The sequence below is a fragment of the Somniosus microcephalus genome, chromosome 9 (genome assembly GCF_052327205.1).
Source record: "Somniosus microcephalus isolate GS21.2 chromosome 9, FLI_Smic_1.0, whole genome shotgun sequence".
Taxonomy (NCBI): domain Eukaryota; kingdom Metazoa; phylum Chordata; class Chondrichthyes; order Squaliformes; family Somniosidae; genus Somniosus; species Somniosus microcephalus.
In genome coordinates this window covers 18,323,080-18,347,391 of record NC_140995.1, presented here as the reverse complement: position 1 = coordinate 18,347,391, position 24,312 = coordinate 18,323,080, and the positions used below count along the sequence as shown (strand labels likewise).

General features: G+C 44.6%; 1 protein-coding gene across 1 annotated transcript in view; it reads left to right on the top strand.

Annotated features, from left to right (window-relative positions):
* sntg2 (syntrophin, gamma 2) overlaps nt 1-24,312 on the top strand; it is a gene marked incomplete at its 5' end in the record, with an annotated part of 377,700 nt that overhangs the window by 155,897 nt on the left and 197,491 nt on the right. Inside the window, one exon of the mRNA XM_085996911.1 lies at nt 1,215-1,342. Coding sequence (XP_085853037.1) covers nt 1,215-1,342 — 128 coding nt within the window. The remainder of the gene's footprint in view (nt 1-1,214; nt 1,343-24,312) is intronic.

The window sequence follows — 24,312 nt, the reverse complement described above, 5'->3', positions numbered from 1 at the left end:
GATTTTAATTTGTGCAGCTTGCTCTTTTCCCATTATTTAATATACATACAATATTAGGTTTAACATTAATTAAATCGATTATTATTATTTATGTCCCATAAACATAAAAAATATAGATTTCTACAGTACACGGCTACACACATTTGCAACTACCTGTACCTTGAAATCAAGGGCTCACCCAGTAAAGACATTATTGATTAGGGTCCAGAGGTATTTCTCCTGTTGATATATGGAACATGATTGTTGTTTTGTACAACAGTACAATCTATCAACGTGTGCACTGTTCTGCTCTGACTTTTATATAAGTTTCTAATAATTCCTTCCCTGACTTCTTATCAGACTCTATTATTGTGTGATATCACATGTCTACTTGCGTTTTAACAGGAATCTGAGTTCACCAAAAGTAGTCAGGTCAGCTGTTAAAACCTGCTCCTGCAATGAAAGTAGACAGTACTACCTGTAACTGGTCAGCATCGGGTGGCGGTTAGGTAACCCGGCCACCGCCAGAAAATGCCAACGGCTTCGGGCAGATGAGCGCCTGGAGGAGGATAGTGAGACCCTTGAGGGAGGTAAATGCATCAAAATGCGGATGAGCTAATCCTTGAATTAGGCAACGGAATCCCCAATCTTGAGCCGTGATGCAGCCTCAGTACATAGCAAGCCAACAAGCGAGCGAAAGCATCGACAATAGATGACCGATGATGATGATGATGAAGTTCACAATTTTGTTATATTACAGAGTTGTTAAAAAGCTTCAATGTTAAATCTTTCATTTTATATTATTCTATTCTAAATTGGGGGGGTGGGGGGAACTGGCAGGAACTGAACTTAAAAATTGAACACAACATGGGTTAGACTTTTACTATTCTAAGGATCTTTTCATTAAGGTTGTCCACAAGTTGAAAATTCAGTAGAGAATGGATAAAACATTGAATTTGTGAACTTTATGCCCATGTATGAGTATATATTACTAGACACACTTCGAAGCTAGTTAATACACATTTCTGAATTTTTAGTTGATATAATAGCCATCAGTCACAACCCTCTGGGCTGTTTTTTAAAAAATTTCATCTGTCTAATTGGTTATTTATGAAATCTGGTCATTAATAATGTAAGGTGCTGTGAATTATTCCAGACATAAACCAATACTAGGCGCATTGTAGTAGCTTTCAGATTAGATGGTGTTTCTGACGTGTCTCATTTATTCCGTACAGGCACCATCATCACCTTCTTCACCTTCAGCTAATGAACCAAAATATGAGAAGCGTTGGTTAGATACCTTATCGGTCCCTTTATCGATGGCTCGAGTCTCGAGGTACAGAGCTGGAGCAGATCAATTAAGGTTTGTAATCCAGAGGGACAAAGACTGTGAATGTTTCTGATATTGTTTGTGAACAGATGTTTAGGTACATTATGGGATAGAGTCCTTTACAATGATGAGAAATTATTACATTTCCATTGCAATGTATAAAGTTACCAGAAGATGCAGTTTGCTTTGGATTAATCATGTTTATGTTTGCAGAGATATGAAGGCATGTGTAATGAAATTAAATATAACAGTTTCTTACCTGCAATGGCCCACAGCAACCTCAAACATACTGATGTATAATCACAAAGCAGGTCAATGCTTTCTCCTTTTGAAAAAATGAATTCAATTTTAAGAGGAGTGTGCAACTGGGTCTAAAAGCAGAACCATTTCTCAGCTTTTTAAAATTGACAAATCCCCTGTAGGTTGCTCACAGTAAGGGAGGTGATATGCTGTTTTACAATGACATGAACATTATGCTGTGAAATATACAATTTATTATTCTGCTTCTGAGTTGCAGCTGAGTTTAACTTGTCCTGTCCTTTTATGGTTGCAAAGTTGACTTGTCAAAAGGCACATTCTTAGATCAATTAAAGGTGAGGTGAGAGTGACTGCCCTTGACGTCAAGGCAGCATTTGACTGAGTGTGATATCAAGGAGCCCTAGTAAAACTGAAGTCAATGGGAATCAGGGGAAAAACTCTCCACTGGCTGGAGTCATACTAGCACAAAGGAAGATGGTTGTGGCGGTTGGAGGCCAATCATCACAGCCCCAGGACATTGCTGCAGGAGTTTCTCAGGGCAGTGTCCTAGGCCCAACCATCTTCAGCTGCTTCATCAATGACATTCCCTCCAACATAAAGACAAAAGTGGGGATGTTCGCTGATGATTGCACAGTGTTCAGCGCCATTCGCAACTCCTCAGATAATGAAACATAGAAACATAGAAGATAGGAGCAGGTGTAGGCCATTCGGCCCCTCGAGCCTGTTCCGCCATTTAATGAGATCATGGCTGATCATCCAAGTTCAGTACCCTGTCCCTGCTTTCTCCCCATATCCCTTGATCCCTTTAGCCTTAAGAAATATATCTAACTCCTTCTTGAATATATTTAATGACTTGGCCTCTACTGCCTTCTGTGGTAGAGAATTCCACAGGTTCACCACTCTCTGGGTGAAGAAATTCCTCCTCATCTCAGTCCTAAATGGCTTACCCCTTATCCTTAGACTGTGAGCCCTGGTTCTGGACTCCCCGCCATCGGGAACATCCTTCCTGCATCTAGTCTGTCTAGTCCTGTTAGAACTTTTTAAGTTTCAATGAGATCCCCTCTCATTCTTCTAAACTCTAGCAAATATAAGCCTAATCGACCCATACTCTCCTCATACGTCATTCCTGCCATCCCAGGTATCAGTCTGGTGAATCTTCACTGCACTCCCTCCATGGCAAGAACATCCTTCCCCAGATAAGGTGACCAAAACTGCACACAATACTCAAGCAGACCATGCCCGCATGCAGCAAGACCAGGATGACGTTCAGGCTTGGGCTGATAAGTGACAGATAACATTCGCACCACACAAGTGCCAGACAATGACTACCTCCAACAAGCGAGAGTCTAACCACCTCCCCTTGACATTCAATGGCATTACCATCGCCAAATCCCCCACCATCAACATCCTGGTGGTCACCATTGACCAGAAACTTAACTGGACCAGCCACATAAATACGGTAGCAGGTCAGAGTTTGGGTATTCTGTGGCAAAGGTCTCACCTCCTGACTCTCCAAAGTCTTTCCACCATCTACAAGGCACAAGTCAGGAGTGTGATGGAATACTCTCCACTTGCCTGGATGAGTGCAGCTCCAACAACACTCAAGAAACTCAACACCATCCAAGACAAAGCAGCCTGTTTGATTGGCATCCCATCCACCACCTTAAACATTCACTCCCTCCACCACCGGCGTACCGCGGCTGCAGTGTGTACCATCTACCAGATGCACTGCAGCAACTCGCCAAGGCTTCTTCGACAGCACCTCCCAAACCCACGACCTGTACCACCTAGAAGGACAAGGGCAGCAGGCGCATGGGAACACCATCACCTGCAAGTTCCCCTCCAAGTCACACACCATCCTGACTTGGAAATATATCGCCGATCCTTCATCGTCACTGGGTCAAAATCCTGGAACTCCCTCCCTAACAGCACTGTGGGAGCACTTTCACCATGCAGACTGCAGCGGTTAAAGAAGGTGGCTCCCCACCACCTTCTCAAGGGCAATTAGGGATGGGCAATAAATGCTGGCCTTGCCAACAGCACCCACATCCCAGGAACAAATTTTTAAAAATATCAATTAAAGGTTGGTTACTTTTGGTGAGGAAAGTGCAGATTGGCAGGTGTTTGTAAATATCAGGGTCCAAGGCAGAAAAAACCCAGCATCAAATGACTTTTTAAAAAAATACTTTAGATACCTCGAAGTATGACATATGAGTTCCCCCCTCCCCCAAGTCTATCCTTGGCCCCCTCCTATTTGTAATCTACATGCTGCCCCTCGTCAACATCATCCAAAGACATGACATCAGGCTCCACATGTACACTGACAACACCCAGCTCTACCTCACCAGTACCTCACTTGACCCCTACCCTGCCTCTGATTTGTCTGACTGCTTGTCCAACATCCAGTCCTGGATGAGCCAAAATTTTCATCAATTAAATATTGGAAAGACCGAAGCCATTGTTTTCGGTCACCGTCACAAACTCCGTTCCCTATCCTGCAATTCCATCCCCCTCCCTGGCCAGTTCCTCAGGCTAACCACATTGTTTGAAACCTCGGTGTCTTATTTGACCCAATGCTGAGCTTCTGACCCCATATCCTCTCCATCACAAAGACCACCTACTTCCATCTCCGTAACATCGCCCGTCTCCACCCTACCTCAACCCATCTGCTGCTGAAACCCTCATCTATGCTTTTGTTATCTCCAGACTCGACGATTACAATGATCCCCTAGCTGGTCTCCTATCTTCCACCCACCCATCCAAAGCTCTGCTGTCCGTCTCCTAACTCGCACCAAGACTCGTTCACCTACGGCCCCTTTGCTCGCCGACCTACATTGGCCCCTGATCCACCAATGCCTCGCTATTAAAATTCTCCTCCTTGTGTTCAAATCCATCCATGGTCTCACCCTTCCCTATCTCTGTAACTTCCTCCAGTCCTACAATCCTCCTCCAACTTTGCATTCCTCCAACTCTGGCTTCTTGTGCAATTCTGACCTCTCGCTGCTGTTGAACATGAAGTTGTATAAAGTTGCAGTCTGGAAATTTCAGCTGTGCTTTTCAGTTTGTTTTTATATGTTACTCTTGTAGTTCTTTTGTAGCACATAGTTATGAGCTACCCATATTCTGTTCGCCAGCTACAGCTTGGGGCAGTGGGTTGCCCTGTGGGAATCCCTCAGTATTCCTGTTACTTGGAAGAGGAAGAAGGGGAGGATGAATGGAAGGGGTGCCAGGAATATCTCACAGCACCAGAGGAGGACTGCACCCACCTGCTTTTATGCTCTCAACTGCATATAGAAGCAAAGGCAGACCGAGTTTCAGTGGTGGTTCTGATTCATCAGCAGGCTATGATAAAGTAGCGCCACATGCTGTAATTTGACCTGCGGGTGAATTCCAAGATAAGCCTGTGGCTGTTAAGGGTACTATAGCCTTCAATTTTTATGCTTCAGGCTTATTCCAAGCTGCCACAGGAGACACAGTAACTTCTAATCAGTTAGTCGTGGACAGATGTTTCGAGCAGGTGACAGATGCATTGTTTTGCCAGAAATAGCAACTTTGTCACTTTCCCCATGGACGATCAGCTCGAAAGAACTTGTACTTATATAGCATCTTTTATGTCCTCAGGACGTCCCAAAGTGCTTCACAGCCAATTAAGTTTTGTTGAAATATCATCACATTGCATTTTATCATATTGCAGGATTCCCCAAAGTCCCAGACAATATTGATGGTATCTATGTAGCCCTCAGTGCTCCAACACACAATAACAATGCATGAAACATAAGGGCCTCCACTCCATCAATATGCAGCATTTTCATGAGGTCAAGCAAATGAATTTCCACTTCCCATAACGCAGTCTTGATGTTTTTATTTTAAGACAATCTACCGAGCCCCCATTATTTGATGCAGAAAGAACAGTGCAAGGTTGGCTCCTAGGAGACCAAAGCTATCTGCTGGAGCCCGGCTCATGACATCTCTCCAACAGCTGCGTACAACTGCTGAGCACATGTATAATGAGATGTCTGAAACTATCAGAGTCATCGCTGAGTAGTCATAGGCTCACTGAAGAATCTGGTAGATACATACACCTCACAATAATGCAAAAGCTCAGACTGGAGTGTCCTATATCTTTACCATGTCCTCAACAAATACACCTTCACCTACTACTGATCTGCCAAAGATGTCATTCCTATCACCTGCTGAAATATTATCCAAGGCTATAACAGGAACACTCTGTGGACACGGTACTACTTAAGGCAAATCATTTTTAATCTCTTAAATATAATCTTTATGCATAACTAGTATTTGGCACCCAGTACTTTCCCTTGGTTACAACCTATTATAGTGCTGCTTGTTATTGCTTCCTCAGTTGCAGGAGTATGTGAGTTGGCTTTTTGCTCTGTATCTGTGAGTGGATCTTGAGTTGAAATGGCCCTTGACCTGTGAGCTTAAGCCCAAGGTAGCTGAGGTGCAGGCTTTCTGCTACAGGCAAAGTCATTCGAACATCAGAGAGGGTGGCAGGAAGATCCAGATTTGTTGTTTTCCTGGCAGATAACAGCATTATTCCCTGCATGCCTATTTGCAAACCTGTCCAAGTCAGAGGAGAGGGCCAGTTGCATATTGCAGTACAAGGCCCCTACGGCAGTAATCTGAGAATTCACTAGGGATGCTGTGACTGGCCTTGTGGCCTCTGCAATAGGAAGTGGGGCTCCACTGCAGATGGTCCTGGAGTCCCCGGAAGCCTTATGGTGAGTATGCATCTAATCTGGCCCTCCAGATAGCAGGCTGTTCCTCTCCTACCATCTTCTCCCTCATGCTCTGTATATTATCCTGCACATTCTCCTTTAGTTCACTTTCAAAATCCCTCATGATGGATTTATCTGTGCTGGTGCTTGTGGAGTGTGTGGTGGGGGGTAGTGCTGCTACATTTTGAGAGTTTCTGTCTTGTTCAGTGTTGCTGACCCCTGGCAACGCTTCATGTGCCACACCTAGAGAAAGTTAAGTGAAAGATGTGCTCGAATGATATCTTAAGGAGAACTTTTCAGATATAACCTTCAGCAGAATGAGTAACAATGAATTGTGCTTCAGTGTATGGCTTAGTGCCAGTAAGTTACTAGGATGAGCGGTAAAGAATTAATACAAACTCTGAACTAGTGCCTCCTACTCTCCTACTTTCTCATCTCCAAATAACATAAAGACCTCTGCCAAGGATCTCCTGGGCTGCCTTCTCAAAGGTTACAGGTTGGGGAGGAAGGGTACAGGTTGGGGAGGAAGGGGAGGGGGTACATTCCCCCATGCAGGTTCTCTCTCTCTCATTATATGCTGTGTTCTCCTACAAGCACAGTAGCAGAAAGGAAAAAATGAAATTGCTGGGATGACATACAGGGATATCCATATGCCAGTGTGAAACTCATTAATAGGTATGATTGCATGAACCTGCAACATGCATGTAATGTAGATGGAATTGTCAAGGGGTAAAGCATTTAAGGATGTGAAAGAAGGAACACGTGCAGAGGAAAGTTGCTGTTATGAAGTAAGAACATAAGAAATAGGAGCAGGCCATTCGGCCCTTCGAGCCTGCTCCGCCATTCAATGAGATCATGGCTGCATAAGGATGTCTTGCTGCAGTTGTACAGGGCCTTGGTGAGACCACACCTTGAGTATTGTGTGCAGTTTTGGTCGCCTTATCTGAGGAAGGATGTTCTTGCCATGGAAGGAGTTCAGCGAAGATTCACCAGACTGATACCTGGGATGGCCGGAATGACGTATGAGGAGAGATTGGGTCGATTGGGCTTGTACTCGCTGGAGTTTAGAAGAATGAGAGGGGATCTCATTGAAACTTATAAAATTCTGACAGGACTGGACAGTCTAGACGCAGGAAGGATGTTCCCGATGGTCGGGGAGTCCAGAATCAGGGGTCACAGTCTAAGGATAAGGGGTAGGCTATTTAGGACAAAAATGAGGAGGAATTTCTTCACCCAGAGAGTGGTGAGCCTGTGGAATTCTCTAGCACAGAAGGCAGTAGAGGCCAATTCATTAAATATATTCAAGAAGGAGTTGGATATATTTCTTAAGGCTAAAGGGATCAAGGGGTATGGGGAGAAAGCAGGGACAGGGTACTGAAATTGGATGATCAGCCATGATCGCATTGAATGGCAGAGCAGGCTCGAGGGGCCGAATGGCCTACTCCTGCTCCTATCTTCTATGTTTCTATGTAATAGGGATTCATGGGATGCAGTCAAAGTACTGTAAGCCTGTGTTTGGGAAACATAAACCTATGTGTCATGCATGCTTAGAACACAGTATTAATATAAGGTAATGATGGGGTCTCCTGCCTTATTAGAACTGTTGAAGTCATTAAACTTTTCAAGGCACTGCAGTCTGCTGATTGGTGCAATAGGCTTTTAGATTTGTTGCCACCTTGTCCCAGACATCCTGATCTGTTTGCCTTGCTGACCTACGTTGGCTCCCAGTTAAGCAATGCCTTGATTTTAAAATTCTCATCCTTGTTTTCAAATCCCTTTATGGCCTCGCCCTTCCTTATCTCTGCAACCTCCTTCAGCCCTATAATCCCACTAGACCTCTGCACTCCACCTATTCTGGCCTTTTGAACATCCACGATTTTAATTGATCCACCATTGGCAGTCGTGCCTTCAGCTGCCTAGGTCCTAAGCTCTGGAATTCCCTCCCTAAACCTCTCTGCCTCTCCACTTCTCCTTCCTCCTTTAAGATGCTCCTTAAACCCTACCTCTTTATCCAAGCTTTTGGTCATCTGCCTTAACATCTCCTTATATGGCTCGGTGTCAAATTTTGTTCTTTTTTAATAATGATCCTCTGAAGTGCCTCGGGACATTTTATTACGCTACAGGCACTATGAAAATATAAGTTGTTATTGTTGTTGTTGTGACCTGCCAGCCATCCGTATGAAAGAGTGCCGACATTCTCCAGCATATTTACTAAAGAGATCCCTATAGCGCCATTTGAAAATCTGGTGGCCTGTGACCAGAACTACTTGATGACGATTTCTCTGTAATTTACTATACCTCGATGATTCTTGTTGTTGAAAGCAACAATGCCTCTCTAAACTGCGACATGGAGCTCAACCACAGAATGTTAATGAGACTGACCCTGGAATTGGGGGTGAGGGCGGGGGAGCGGGGTGGGGAAGCGTACTAATAGTCACGTGCATGTTAATAATGCTCCACTGGACTTCTGTCCCAGTGGAGGCCCTATCGAAATCTTTGAAGCTGACAGCTGTTGGTTAGACTTTACGCGAATCACGCTGGCCTGTTTATGTGCCAATTTGTCGAGTGCCATTATATTTCAGCGAAGTTCTTGTGGATCTTTGTCTCCATTTGCTTTGGAATCTAGTGGGCTATCTGCCTGACGGATTTCTCTCCCAGGTAGTCCAAAGAGCTGTTGATAGCTTCTGAGGCTGTCCCCAGGAACCTCAGCACAGTGCTTATTTTATTTTCTCATCATTAATTTGAATACTTATCGCTGAGGCACTACCATGCAATGCTGGGCTGGCATAGACAGTTAAAGAACATGGTGAGCTATAGATTGAAACTTGGCTCCACTTCCTTGCAGGCACGCTGTCATGTTGACCTATGGAGATGATACCACGGGGTGGCATCGAGTGCTGCCCTCATCGCTAGCTCTTCATGTAGCATCACCTCCACTTTAGCAGCCGACCAACATGATCAGTGGCTGGGCTGCTCTGTCATTTTCCTCCAGGATTGTTCCTGCACCTTGACTTTTCCATTCTCTCCATTTTTGTCTGTCACTTCTTACTCTCCTCCCTCTTTGGCTTTTGCCAGTGGGTTGAGATGCCTTATGAATCCTTCCAAAGACTTTTTGAATTTTGTCCCCTATTCTAACAATCCCTTTAAATGTCCTTGTCCCTCGAGCTTTTACTTACCCTTTGCGGTTTTCTGCTCCCGTCACTAGTGTGCCCCTGCTTCTGAAGCTATGCATATAAGCATATAAGGAACAGCACCTCATCTTCCGATTAGGCACTCTGCAGCCTTCCGGACTCAATATCGAGTTCAACAATTTCAGATCATAACCTCGGCCTCTATTACACAGTTTTTCTTGTAATTTTTCCACTCCTTTCCCCCCCCCACCCCCTTTCCTTTTGTTTCTCTCTCACACCTGGCAGCTACCTCTTGCCCTGCCAGTACACTTTACACCTAATCTCAGCCTATTACCATCTCGTCTAGCTCTTTTGTTTCTTTCACTTCTTTTGTCCGATCGCAGCCCTGCCTTCGATCTATTTTCTTTCCAGTTTTGAAGAAGGGTTCGACCCGAAACGTCAACTCAAATTTCTCTCCACGGATGTTGCCTGACCTGCTGAGTTTTTCCAGCATTTTCTGTTGTTATTTCGGATTTCCAACATCTGCAGTATTTTGCTATCGTATGCATATAAGCTAGCCATTGGAAAACTGGGTGCAAAGAGCAATTTTCCGTTTGTCTAAAACCATTTATGCAGTTGTTCTGATCTAAACTGCACAGATAATGGAAAATCTAGACATTTGGTGTCTCTAAGCTGGTCCAGAATAGCTTCTTGTTATTCATTTAACAATAGTTGATAGAATTGTGTCAGCTCATCAATTCCTTTGAATTTTTGATTTATTCAGAGCCACCTGGGTACAAAATCAGGAGATGGACATTGATAGCTAGCACCATATCTAAATAAACATATTAGGAGGGAAGAGCTGCCTCTATTCTCCAGCATTGCTCAGGACTGACTTGTAATGATAAAATGAAGGCTCACTTACAGAATAATCCTCTTTATTAATGGCAAAATGTACATCAGAAAATGGAGAGTAGTAATGTCAATATGACAGAAATTCAATTGATTTGCTGTAAGCAGGAAATCTCATGGCCTATGTAATTTCTTTATTGAGTTCCTTTTGTAGATTCTTAACTGGCTAGGCAATATTACAGGGTGATTCACTACACTGGCTTCTTTTTCAATTGAATTTATCTTCAAAGATGATCATCAGGAAATCTCCAAAATTGCTTATAAAAATTTCCAAGTACTTCTCATGTCAAAATTGGAAGGGTTTGGCAAAGCTGTAAAAGGATATTTGGTACAGTATTGATTTGTCAGCTTGGCTCAGTTAGTAGCACCCTTAACCCCAAGGTTGTAAATTGTGGGTTCTGTCCCCACTTCCGGACTTGAATATGATACTCCAGGGCTGTGCAAAGGGAGTCTGAGGTGTGTTTGTTATTTGTTTGTTTATTTATTTATTTATTTATCTATCTCTTTCTTTCTCTCTTTCTTTCTTTCTCTCTTAAACTGAGGCCTCATTTGCTGGTTCAGGCAAATTTTAAATGTCCTGCGAACTATTTAAAGAAGAGCATGGAGTTCTCCCAGTCAAATTTCTTGCCTCAAGCATTGCTACCAAAAGAAACCCAGACTAACTGGTAATTGACTTCATAGATTGTGCCCTACAGAGTTTGAGGAGAGTTTTTCTCAGGGGCAGGATGTGGTGATAACGAGGTTGGGGTGGGCAGGGAGATGTGCAGGAGAATGGAGATAACAAAGTGGAGCAACAGAGATCATGGGGATGCTGAGACCATGTGTGAAGACAAAGTTAAGGATTGACCATGAGCGTAAGTGGGAGAACTGATATAGAAGGTGAGGTTGAGCAAGGCAAGGAGATCGGTGGAGGACAGCGGAGGGTGCGTTCAAGGGCAGATTGAAATCATGAAGAATGAGGAGTCGCGCTATGCAAAGGCAGAGGTTGGACAGGAGGGAGATCTCAATGGGTAAGATGCTTAGAGACTCAGGTGCAATAGACAAGGAGGATCTTGAAGTAAAGATGTGAGGAGAGGTAGAGGGTGATACTTACTTCAACTATGCATCCATTTTCATTGATAAGGTGACCCATAGTCTGTGGAATGTGTGCGAAGGAAGGAATGCACAGTTTCAAAGGATTAAAGCTGGGAGAGTGACAGAGCCAGCGCTGGAGACAAACAGGGACAGAGTTGAGAAATGAAGAAAGGCAAGTGTAAAATGGAGGTGGGCAGAAACACCAAAACAAAGTTTATAGATTTACAGAAAAAAAACAGTAAAGCACAGACAAGCATCGTTATTGTCTGCTGATTTTTCCGCTTATTTTTTCTCCTTCCTCCCCTCACATGAGTGCCATATTATCTTGTTGGGTCTTAAGCAGTTCAATACTCTGCATTAGCTTTCATTTTCTTCATTGGGTTGATAAGTGCCCATAAGAAAGCATAGAATGAAAAGGCCATTTGGCCCAATAAACCATGTGTAAGCTATGGTGTATGGTCTCTACTCCACCTGTTTAACCTCTGAAGAAAAGGTTCTGAAAAGTTCTTTACAGTTTGCCCAAAGATACAAAGCTTGATGAGGGTCTATTTTAACTGGGGCACATGTGGGATGGTCAGGGGTTATGGGGCGGGTGAAAAACTCCTGCAGGGAGCTTAGCGTGAGGCCTGGGCCATTTTAATCCCCGGACCTCATTTAAATAACTCATGCCCGAAACCAAGTGACCTTTAGGCCAGCGAGCGGAAGAATAAATCAGGTTGGGAGCCCGAAGACCCTGGGGGTGCAAGGGAACATCCCCGGCATGAAGTTAATGCTGGGGAGCAGATTTCACTGGGGATGCCAACTTTGGGAGGGGAGAGGCATGACAAGGCTTGGAAGGCCCAAGTACTCCTTGTGGGGCCCGGAGGAACACTCCTGCTCCACATTGATTCTAAATGAAAGTACAGGAAACTCTTTGGTATCCGGCACCAACGGGACCGGGATGGCGCCGGTTGATTAAAAATTCCGGATGACGGAGAGGGTTATCTACCGAGGCTATTTTTAACAAACAAAAATTAAACAATCAAGAAATGTGCAGTATACAGTAACTGCCGGATCGGAAGAGACTACCGGCAGCGCGGGAGAGTCAGACTCCTGTTATTGAGGTGTTCGGACTTCCGACAGCGCCAAGAAGCCGAGTAGTGGCAGTTTGGAGAATTGCCCCCACTGACTAACTCGGCCACCGCGGGAGACTCGGACTCGGACTCGGCAACATTTCCAGTTATTGAGGTGTTGTTTTCGGAGTATGAACTTTGCCGGTTAATAGAGAATTCCGGATATTTAGGTGCCGTTTAAACAAGAGTTTCCTGTACTTCTTTAAAAAACTTACGTTGGCCTCTCCTGCTACTCCACCGAATCCCGTCAAGGTTGAACTGTCGGAGTTGGCCCCCTGAGGGCTGCCCGAATCCGAGAGTAGAAAATGGCACTGTAGCACCGATTACCTCATCGGGCCGTGATTTGTCAATGTAAAGTGGCCCCCGCCTTCCAGGGGTGGGCTGCCCTCCCGTGCCTGTTCTCAGATAAGTTACGATGGCAGGGGGCTGGAATGCGTTGAGAACCGCCGCCATCTTAACATCTCCGCCTGCACCATTCCTGACGGGCGGGTGGGGGGAGGTGGGTTGGAAGGGGTTTAAAATCTAACCCATAGTTTTCAATGGAGGAGTGTTTAGTAAGTCTGCTCGAATTTGTGGAGTTCTTTTACAGTGACGTTCTCCTGATAATTGCATGCCCACTTCATAAAATGCTTTGCTTCAGAACTAAATTGGCCAATATTTGGCAATTTTTTTATGTCTGGAACCAAATTAACAATAACGAGGGGAGCTTTCTTCCATGCTTTGTGCATAGTGGAATCATAAACTAGTTCTTTATGAATGCTTTTACAAATACTCTGCACATCATGCACATAAATATCTTCCTGCACAACTGCATAAATTGATTATTTTTAATAGACAGCCACATGTCAGTTTTTGATCATTACCGTTTATTGCCACAGAACGCTGTGGAGGCCAAGTCACTGAATATATTTAAGAAGGAGATAAATAGATTTCTAGACACAAAAGGCATCAAGGGGTATAGGGAGAGCGCGGGAATATGGTATTGAGATAGAGGATCAGCCATGATCATATTGAATGGCAGAGCAGGCTCGAGGGGCCGAATGGCCTACTCCTGCTCCTATTTTTCTATGTTTCTATGTTTCTAAATATATAAAATAATGGCCCTGAATTGGCGGTCAGAGGCTTCCCGTGGGTGGCTGCCTCCGACCAGCAAAAAATCGACGTATTTACCTGATGGTCTCGGAGGTTCAGACACTCGCGCTCCTGGGCCTCTATGTGTACGCCTGCGTAGAGGCCCACGTACCCCAGGGGCACAGGCGGTTCGCAAGCGGCCCCTGGGATCACATGGGCGGGCCCAACCAATGAAAGAAAGGGGGATTCCCATCATGCTTATGGAGGTTCCCTATGTACGGAATCCTCAAAAGTATGAATGGGAATACCTCCAAAAATACACGCACACTTCAAATAAAAAAATTTTTAAATCACATACTTAAAATTAATCAAAATGGCATTTAGTTAAATATTCAAAACAAAAATTTAATTATTTGAAAAATAAATTTACATACTTTAAAGGGGCTAAAAATAAACTTACCTTATTGTACAGGTTTTTAAATGTATAAATTATTGAAAGAAAATTATTTTTCCATTCTTTAAAAGTCTTAATGCTGGTAAAAGCAGGCCTTATGCCTGCTTTTACCAAGCATAAGAATTTCACGGGCATTCGCTGGGCAGAAGTTGGGCAAGTAACCCAAATCTCCAGCCGCAGAGGCCCTTTTCTTGGGGATACGTGCGAGCTGTCAAGAAAATCTTTGACAGATCACAAGTTCCGGGTTTTAGCGCTTGGAACTTGTGCTGTACTGGCCGCGCTAGACGTGCTCCTATCTAGTTATCCAGCAAGTTAAACACTTATTCAAAAATAATTCTTCTGAAGCCGGTTGCTGTTTTGAAGCTTTACTTGAACAAATTTGTGAAACTGTAAACAAAGACAAAGTATGTTTTGTACATAACTGAGTACTATACATTCGATATTACATAAGATATAAACATATTTACAACAGTAGAATAGACTAATTGTATAACTAACTAACATTTGGACTAACTTCTATAACTATCAAATATTAACCTTTTATAAACATAGTGTTCTCAAAATATTACTCTGACAACGTTGCTATTATGCTGAGGAACAAAGATACTCACAGATATTGCGCTTGGCCTAACATATGAAATCAGATTACATTGGATTGTAAAACCCTTATGGAATCCTCCATTACTGCCAGGTTCTTCCTGGAATTCTACTTCCTGTGTTACATAGGAAGAAAGGAACAAAGGTCAAATGACCTCACACAGGAAGAAAGATCAGATGACCTTTCCAGCATACAAACTGTTAACACAATAACCACCACCAGAGGGTGCTATCTGCACACATAAAATGTTCACTGCATGTAAAAAGTCCATTGGTCCAGAACACTCCCCGTCTGGGGTCGTTAACGACTCCACATAGTCTGAACTCTACTTGTCACTGGAGTCCTCTGGCGACAAAAGAAGAACCACCTCAGAGGCGGGCCAAGAGAAGACCTTCGCTGTTCCTTCTTTGGTGACTCTCAAGTCCACCTTTCTCACTCTCCCGTCCTGGCTGGGGCACCAACTTGCCTCTATCAAAGACGAAGCCGATTTTGCTTTGTCCTTCTTGAGTAGTGACCTTCAGATAAGCCACACTTGCAATGGCCTTAGCGGATGCATCTGCAAAGACACAAAGCTCTTTGAATTGGGCATTTAAGGGAGAGAAAGACGAATAGCAGCGAGGTATTCGGATCTCCTGTAAGTCTTGGAGTGAGTCTCTCCATCTGTCCCACTCTGCTTCCATCTCTTCAGGGAGAGGTGAATCCCACTCTTCAGCGCGTGTGGAGAGTTCCCTGAGGAGCAGCCTGCCTTGTATGGTGACAGGGGCTAAGAAGCCGAGAGGGTCGTATAGGCTGTTGACTGTAGAGAGCACTCCTCTACGTGTGAAGGGTTTCTTGGCGTCTAGGACTTGGAACGTGAACGTGTCTGTTGCTATGTTCCACGACACCCCTAGGCTACGCTGTAGGGGGAGGTCATCAGTGAAGACGTCTAGGTCCTTGACGTCCTTAGCACGATCTTCAGAGGGGAATGCCTCCATCACTGCTGGTCTGTTAGAGGCTATCTTATGCAGCCTGAGGTTGGATAGTGCAAGTAGTTCCTGGGCTCGTCCGAGGGTACTGATGGCCTCTGCTTCGGTCGGGAATGACTTCAGTGCGTCGTCGACATAGAACTCTCGTTCGATGAACCCTCTCACATCACTGCCAAAGTCGTCGTCTTCTTCCTTGGCAGCCCTCCTTAGTCCGTATATGGCGACAGCAGGGGATGGGCTATTCCCAAAGACATGGACACGCATTCTGTAGTCCACAATGTCTCTATTAGGCTCATTGTCCCGATACCACAGGAAGCGGAGGAAGTCTCTGTGGTCTTCTCTCACCACGAAGCAATGAAACATGTGCTGGATATCAGCAGTGATGGCGACGGGCTCTTTCCTGAATCTCATGAGCACTCCCAAGAGGCTGTTGTTAAGATCGGGCCCTGTGAGGAGTACGTCGTTGAGACTCCCTGATATGTTGCACTGGAGTCAAACACCACGCGGATCTGTCCACTGCATGGGGTAAGGTAGCTTGGACGACCATTCTCCAAGATGGAAGTCTTGAGTTTGCTCACCTGAGATGGCTTCTTCTCAGATTCTTGGCGACATCCTGCAGGGTACACATTAACGAGGCATATCTTGGAGCATGCTCTTGCGCTCACTCCTTCTCCACACACCTCGGTGCACCTGGATGTAATCTCTGGACCAGCAGCTCCCTCTCTCTCCCCGCCATGCTCTGAAGCGGGAGGAGGCGTCTCTGACTTCCAAGGAGCTGGGCCTGGGTGTAGTGCTGAAACGTACCGATCACTTTCACATTCAGTGCATTTTGCATCCACCTTGCAGTTCTTGGCGAGATGGCTCGTGGACGAGCAGTGTAATGATATCAGCAAATAGAGATGGTATTTGCCTGTTCGATTATGATGCCTTAATAGCATGTTTGTATGTATTGATTGCTTGTGCCTGACCAGCAGAGGGCATGTGACCGAGAGAAGCAAGGCAGTTAGTTTAGTTTCGGTTTCGTTCTAGATGCATCATCAGGATTTTGGCAGATGAAGCTGGACGAAGCAAGTTCAAGACTGTGCACGTTCAACAGTTCATTTGGCAGATACAGATTCCTAAGGTTACCATTTGGCATTGCCTCAGCTCCTGAAGTGTATCACAAGACTATCCATATGATCTATCAGCACCTGGAGGGAGTTGATACATCAATGGATGACATCATAGTATGGGGAACCACGAGAACTGAGCATGACGAGAGACTGAAAAAAGTGCTGGAAGCAACAAGGAAAACAAACCTGAAGCTGAATAGAGAGAAATGCCAGCTCGGGGTGACAGAACTGACATTCGTGGGAGATATCCTTAGCAGTGAGGGCATCAGACCAGATCCCAGAAAGGTGTCCGCCATTGAGAATATGCCAAAGCCACAATGCAAAAAGGACGTGCAGAGGTTTAATGGAATGATCAACTACATGGGGAAATTCATATCCAACCTCTCAGAAAAGATGGCGCCACTGAGAAGACTAACTGAAAAGAACATAGAATGGGAATGGAATCATGAGCATGAGAAGTCATGGAGCGATCTAAAGAAACTGCTCACAGAGGAACCAGTTCTGAGGTTTTATGACCCAGCGAGACCCATCAAGATATCATCAGATGCATCACAGAGTGGGCTCGGTGCCGTTCTTCTGCAACAATATGACTACTGGCAACCTATTGCATATGCATCGCGCTCAATGACAGACGCGGAGACGCGATATGCTCAAATAGAAAAGGAGCTGCTCAGCATCACATACGCCTGTGAAAGATTTCACCAGTTTGTGGCAGGACAAGCAATCAGTGTAGAGACTGGCCATAAGCCCTTGATTGCATTGTTCCAAAAGCCACTAAATAGCTGTCCGCTTAGAATACAAAGAATGATGATCAGGCTGCAACGCTATATACTGAATGTTGCGTACACACCGGGTAAGCTGATGTATACAGCAGACACATTGTCCAGAGCTGTGGACCCAAGTGAGCCCGCAAACACCACAATGGATGACAAAGTGAATGCCTACGTGGACATGATCACAAGTGCACTGCCCATAGCAGATGAAAAAATGGAGCTCATAAAGACTGAGACAAACAAAGATGAAACAATGAGACGACGGAGAAAAAGCATCTTGGATGGATGGCCCAACATGAAGCAAGACTGCTCACCTGATATAGCAGAGTATTGGAACTGCAGGGCGGAACTATCAGTGGTCGAAGACATCATCTACAAAGGAAGTAAAATAGTTATCCCAAAGAGTCTGAGAAGAGAGATGCTAAAAAAGATCCATGGAGGACATCTGGGAATCGAAAAGTGTAAGAAAAGAGCACGAGAGGTGATGTACTGGCCACGAATCAACCAAGATGTGACAAATGAGGTGTCAAACTGCACAATATGCCTGAAATATCGAGCAAGCAATCCGGTAGAACCACTAAAGCCACACCCAGCACCAGACAGACCTTACCAGAAGGTAGGCGCTGACCTATTCGTATGTCAAGGGAAGGACTATCTTGTAGTCACAGACTATTACTCCCTGTATCCAGAGGTTTGTAGACTGCACACCACCACTGCAGATGCTGTGATAACATGTATGAAAGCCATATTCTCCAGACATGGCGTGGCAAGCGAGGTCTTCACAGACAACGGACCTCAGTTTTACAATGCAAGTTTCCGACACTTTGCCAAAGAGTGGGACTTTGTCCACACAACATCAAGTCCTCACTTTCCACAGTCCAATGGACTAGTGGAAAAATTGGTCCAGACAGTGAAAAGACTGATGTACAAGGCAAAAGACAGTGGAACTGACTTCTACCAGAGCATGCTTGTATACCGCACAACGCCGCTCGAGTGTGGTATGTCACCAGCCCAACTCCTGATGGGACGTCGGCTAAGGTTAAACCTACCCATCCCGGAGAACCTCCTGAAAACAAAAGAGGGGGAGAAAGTGAGGAAGTTCAAAGAACAACAGAAAGAAAAGCAAAAGTACTACTATGACAGAGGAACACAAAACCTACCTGAACTCCACACTGGTGACCAAGTAAGGTTCAAAGACAAAACAAACACATGGACTCAGAAGGGAACTGTCCTGAGTGAAGTTCAACCAAGATCATACACCATTCAGACAGATGAGGGTGCTGTTCTGAGAAGAAATCATCGAGATCTTCTCATGGGACCAGCCACAGCAGGTCAAGAGACTGATACTGTTGAACAACCTGATCACATAGCTGAGAACCAATCATCTGAGGCAACAACTCAGATTCAAGGACAATCAATCAGAAAATCCTCAAGGCACGTGAAGCCTCCTGAGAGACTCATTGAGCAAATTTAAGGACTATTGTTATTGATGGGCCGAAATGGCCTCTATCTGCACTGTGGGGTTTCTGTGATTTCTGTGATTCTGTGAAGGAAGTAATGTTATCTTATTCTTTCTTCAAGTTCTAGTGTATTGACATATTTCATGTGAACACACAAAGCAAGATTAAAAAACCTTGCTCATGATAATGATAATGTAAGTTCATTAAGTGTTACAGTTAAAATGCAGATTAATACAAAGAAAACATGTTGTTCGTTACAAGTAAAATACTTTTGTTTTAAGAAAAGGAGATGTAATGATATCAGCAAATAGAGATGGTATTTGCCTGTTCGATTATGATGCCTTAATAGCATGTTTGTATGTATTGATTGCTTGTGCCTGACCAGCAGAGGGCATGTGACCGAGAGAAGCAAGGCAGTTAGTTTAGTTTCGGTTTCGTTCTAGATGCATCACAGCATCGTTTCTCCAGTAAAAGCTGTATAAAAGAGTTGAACAGACTTTAGATTAAAACTCATTCTCTTTCATAAATGTCTCATCATTGAACCCACAAACAAATCAATACAAGCAGCACCTGAAACATATAGAGTTCTCTTTAAGATATTGTTTCCGATCTTCCAGGGACATCTCCCTGAAGCCTCTGCATGTCTTTAATGGATGGGGCTTGTTGTGGATAGGGCATTGTTTGCTCATATCCTCAGGTTTCTTCTGAATCTTTGTGTGCTCAGTTGAGGACACTTGCATTTTGTGGACAGATATTGGTGTCTTTCCATGTCTGTCGAACTTGTCTCTTCTGGCAAGTGCTGGGTGGGAGGAGAAGAAGTTGAAGCTGGGGTCGTTCCTGGCTTTGGCTTCTTTACGGATGAATTTAATGAACGCAGAGAATGGTGGGAACGCCACGTTGTGCTTTAGCTTGAACTTTGATCCAAACGTTATCCACTTCTCCTGCAGGTTAAATGGAAGCTTCTCAATGATGGGACTTACCCCTCTGGCAGTGTCTAAGTACGATAGACCGGGTAGGTAGCCGTCCTGCTTTGCGGCTTCGAGTTCCGACAGCAGATCTCCAAGGTCGCGGAGCTTCTGGGGTTCCTTACTCGTCAACCTCGGAAAGTTCTCCAACCTGTCAAAGACAGCCCTTTCAATGGCTTCGGGCGAGCCGTAGCTTTCTTCCAGCCTCACCCAAGCCTTCTTCAACCCCTCTGGCAGCTGTCCCACATTGGCCGCTTTTATCCTGCAGGCCTGTCCGGCGGACTCTGGGCCGAGCCATTTGATAAGGAGGCCGAGCTCTTCTCCTGCCGACAGGTCTAAGCCCGATATGGCATCGTGGAAGCAGGACTTCCAAGCCCTATAATTCTCCGGCCTGTCATCAAACTTGATTAACCCCGAAGTCACCAGATGGGTGCGTGCAAGGTATTTGGCGAGGTCGTAGGTGCTGGGACCTGTGCCAAGGTTGCCTTGGCTGGGGGCTCTGTTGGGGGTCTCAAGGAACCGAGAGGGGATTTGCCTCTGACTTTCTCTGTTCGGCGTCCTATTCCTTTGCACCGTGTCTTCCGTTCTGCCGGGGGAGACTCTGCGGCTTGAGGCACACCGTCTGCTTTGACGTTGGTTGGCAACTTGTGGCATGTTATACGAAGTGTTTGCATCTGTAGAGATGTGCGGGCCTCCATCCCTTTCTCCTGTAAACTGTATGTCGACATGGTCGCTCACGTAATCTATGGTGCGCTGTCGTGGACTCTGCCACGGAACGGGAATGAAAGGTTTGTAAGCTGTCTCGGGAACAGCTCCCTCCAAAATTGCCTCGAATACTTGTGTCTCGGCTAATGCAGCATCTATCTCTTTTTGTTGCTGCAGAGCGTCTAATGTGGCTTGGAGATGGGCCTGTTCAGCTTGTCGTTCAACCTGGTGACTGGCCAGGTCAGCTTGGTGTCGGGCCTGTTCGGCTTGGGATCGGGCCTGTTCGGCTTGGGATCGGGCCTGTTCGGCTTGTGATTCAGCTTGGAGACGGGCCTGTCTTACTTTTATTTCTATTTCACTGTCCGCATGCGCAGCTCTGGCTTGAGCTGCTACTAGCTTAGCCCGTGCTTTGGTGATGGCTATGCTTACTCTAGAACCACCCGATGACCGTGAACCAACTTGCGATCTGTAGTAACCGGAACTTATAGACCGATTGTCACGTTCTACAGTTTCGTCTGCCTGTTTAAGGTCTTCTACTTGCTGCAAAGCATTTTCGTTATTTTCTTTTGACATGTTGATGTGAGGTAGATGTGCTCTACGAGGTTAAGGCTTACTCTGGGTTCCTCCTGCTCCGCTCTTCACAGCTAGCCGTATTGCTATCTTTTCACTGTACTGGCCACGCTAGACGTGCTCCTATCTAGTTATCCAGCAAGTTAAACACTTATTCAAAAATAATTCTTCTGAAGCCAGTTGCTGTTTTGAAGCTTTACTTGAACAAATTTGTGAAACTGTAAACAAAGACAAAGTATGTTTTGTACATAACTGAGTACTATACATTCGATATTACATAAGATATAAACATATTTACAACAGTAGAATAGACTAATTGTATAACTAACTAACATTTGGACTAACTTCTATAGTTTTCAAATATTAACCTTTTATAAACATAGTGTTATCAAAATATTACTCTGACAACGTTGCTATTATGCTAAGGAACAAAGATACTCACAGATATTGCGCTTGGCCTAACATATGAAATCAGATTACATTGGATTGTAAAACCCTTATGGAATCCTCCATTACTGCCAGGTTCTTCCTGGAATTCTACTTCCTGTGTTACACAGGAAGAAAGGAACAAAGTTCAAATGACCTCACACAGGAAGAAAGATCAGATGACCTTTCCAGCATACAAACTGTTAACACAATAACCACCACCAGAGGGTGCTATCTGCACACATAAAATGTTCACTGCATGTAAAAAGTCCATTGGTCCAGAACATGCGCCATCCCTATGGGCGCGTGCCCACCGAGTATGCACCCATAGGGGTCGCAAATTATGGCCCATAATACCAGATTTCATGCACAGCACTTCAGTCAGATACAGACATTCGAACTGTGAAGTTATTTTCCTTCACTGGATGCCTGAGGCACTGGCTCTGACCATGCCATTAATGGACTGTAAAGTGTGAGAAGCAGATTGTACCAGGCCTGTGTGCCACAGCTTGTGTTGCCTATGGATAGAAAATAACCCACAGAAGAAATAAACATTTGTATGCCTGAGTGACCGGTAATTTTTACAAATTATGTTTGCGTCCAATGTGGTGTGCCAAGTTTTATTTTAATTTTAACTGCAGCTTGATGTCTGAAGGCACAATCACGACTTTATGTAGTGTCAGGCTCATAGCTTGAGTCAGTGATTCCAAATGGAAATAACATTCAAAATCAATATTGCATCTAACTGCATCGCATCATTTCTTTTCCACATGAATAGCTCGAGTCTTCACTATTAGCTTCCTGCCCCTCACAGTGTAGTGATTCATATGTACTCTCTCATTGTGCTGCAAGGTAATGTACATGCAGCTTCCCACCCATCAACGGAAGCTTTGCGCCTGTCACTGTGCGGTTAAGCACATCACTATTGTTTCCCATCTGTCACAGTATAACAATGCACATGTCCCATCTGTACATCTTCCTACCTGTCACTTCACAGTGAGACACATGTACTCTCAGTCAGACTGGCTCTGGAACCTACAACATATGTAAAGGTCAGTCAAACGTGTACAAAAAAACTCAGCAAGAAAAAAAGACTTGAATTTATATAGCGCCTTTCACGACCACCTGATGTCTCAAAGCGCTTTACAGTCAATGAAGTACTTTTGAAGTGGAGTCACTGTTGTAATGTGGGAAACATGGCAGCCAAATTGCACACAGCAAGCTCCCACAAACAACAATGTGATAATGACCAGATCATCTGTTTGTTTTTGTTATGTTGGTTGAGGGATAAATATTAGCCAGAACACCGGGGATAACTCGCCTGTTCTTTTTCGAAATAGTGCCATGGGATCTTTTCCGTCCACCTGAGAGAGCAGACGGGGCCTCGGTTTAACGTCTCATCCAAAGGACGGCACCTCCGACAGTGCAGCACTCCCTCAGTATTGCACTGGGGGTGTCAGCCTAGCTTTATGTGCTCAAGTCCCTGGAGTGGGGATTGTGAACCCACGACCTTCTGACTCAGAGGCGAGTGTGCTGCCCACTGAGCCACAGCTGACACAGAACGCTAAATGAAAGTTAAAAACTTTGACCAGATGGGATACAACCGGAAATAGTCAACAAAATGAGTCAGGAAATAAGTTTTGATTATTTTTAGGAGTTCTGTAAGAACTGGAGTTGTGCCTGTGAACTGGAGTAAAAATGGAGCAGGAAATGAAAGTGAAAATTAAAGACCAGTTACATTGACATTGGCAGTTGATAAAATTCTCTAGAGCACCAGGAACTTTCATCTAAAGGGCATAGAGACCATATGGAGGATCCAGCGTGGATTGGGAACTAATAGGCCATGCCTCACAAATCACAAGATCACAAAATAGATACAAATGAGGAAGGCTATTCATTAGTCGCCATATCATAGAAAGGATATAGAGGCACTGGAGAGGGTGCAGGGAAGACTTACAAAGATGATACCAGAAATGCGAGGGTATACATATCAGGAAAGGATGAACAGGCTGGGTCTCTTTTCTCCTGAAAAAAGGCTGAGGGGTGACCTAATAGAGGTCTTTAAAATTCTGAAAGGTTTTGATAGAGTGGATCTAGAGAGAATGTTTCCACTTGTGGGGAAGAGCATAACTAGAGGCCATCAATATAAGATAGTCACCAAGAAATCCAATAGGGAATTCAGAAGAAACTTCTTTACCCAGAGAGTGGTGAGAATGTGGAACTCGCTACCACAGGGAGTGGTTGAAGTGAATAGTATAGATACATTTAAGGGGAGGCTGGACAAGCATATGAGGGAAAAGGGAATAGAGGGTTACACTGATAGATTTAGATGAGGAAAGACTGGAGGAGGCTCGAGTGGAGCATAAACGCCGGCTTGGACTGGTTGGGCCGAATGGCCTGTTTCTGCGCCATATATCCTATGTAATCCTATGTAATTCCATCTTAGCTCATCCATTCAAAAAGTTCTTAAAGTCCCCCATCATAGTATCTGGTTAATTCTTCAATGAATACAGGGTTTTTGCCAACACTATAGATGTAACCATTGGAGAATGATCAAAGGATCAAATTCCTTCCCCTCAATTTTTTTTTGGCATGAGCTATGTTTCCCTCTTCCTCCATCTCCAATTTGCCACTGAGACCCTACCAATTCTTTATACAGGGTTGCACATTATTACCTTGAAGTCCATTCCAACTGTTGG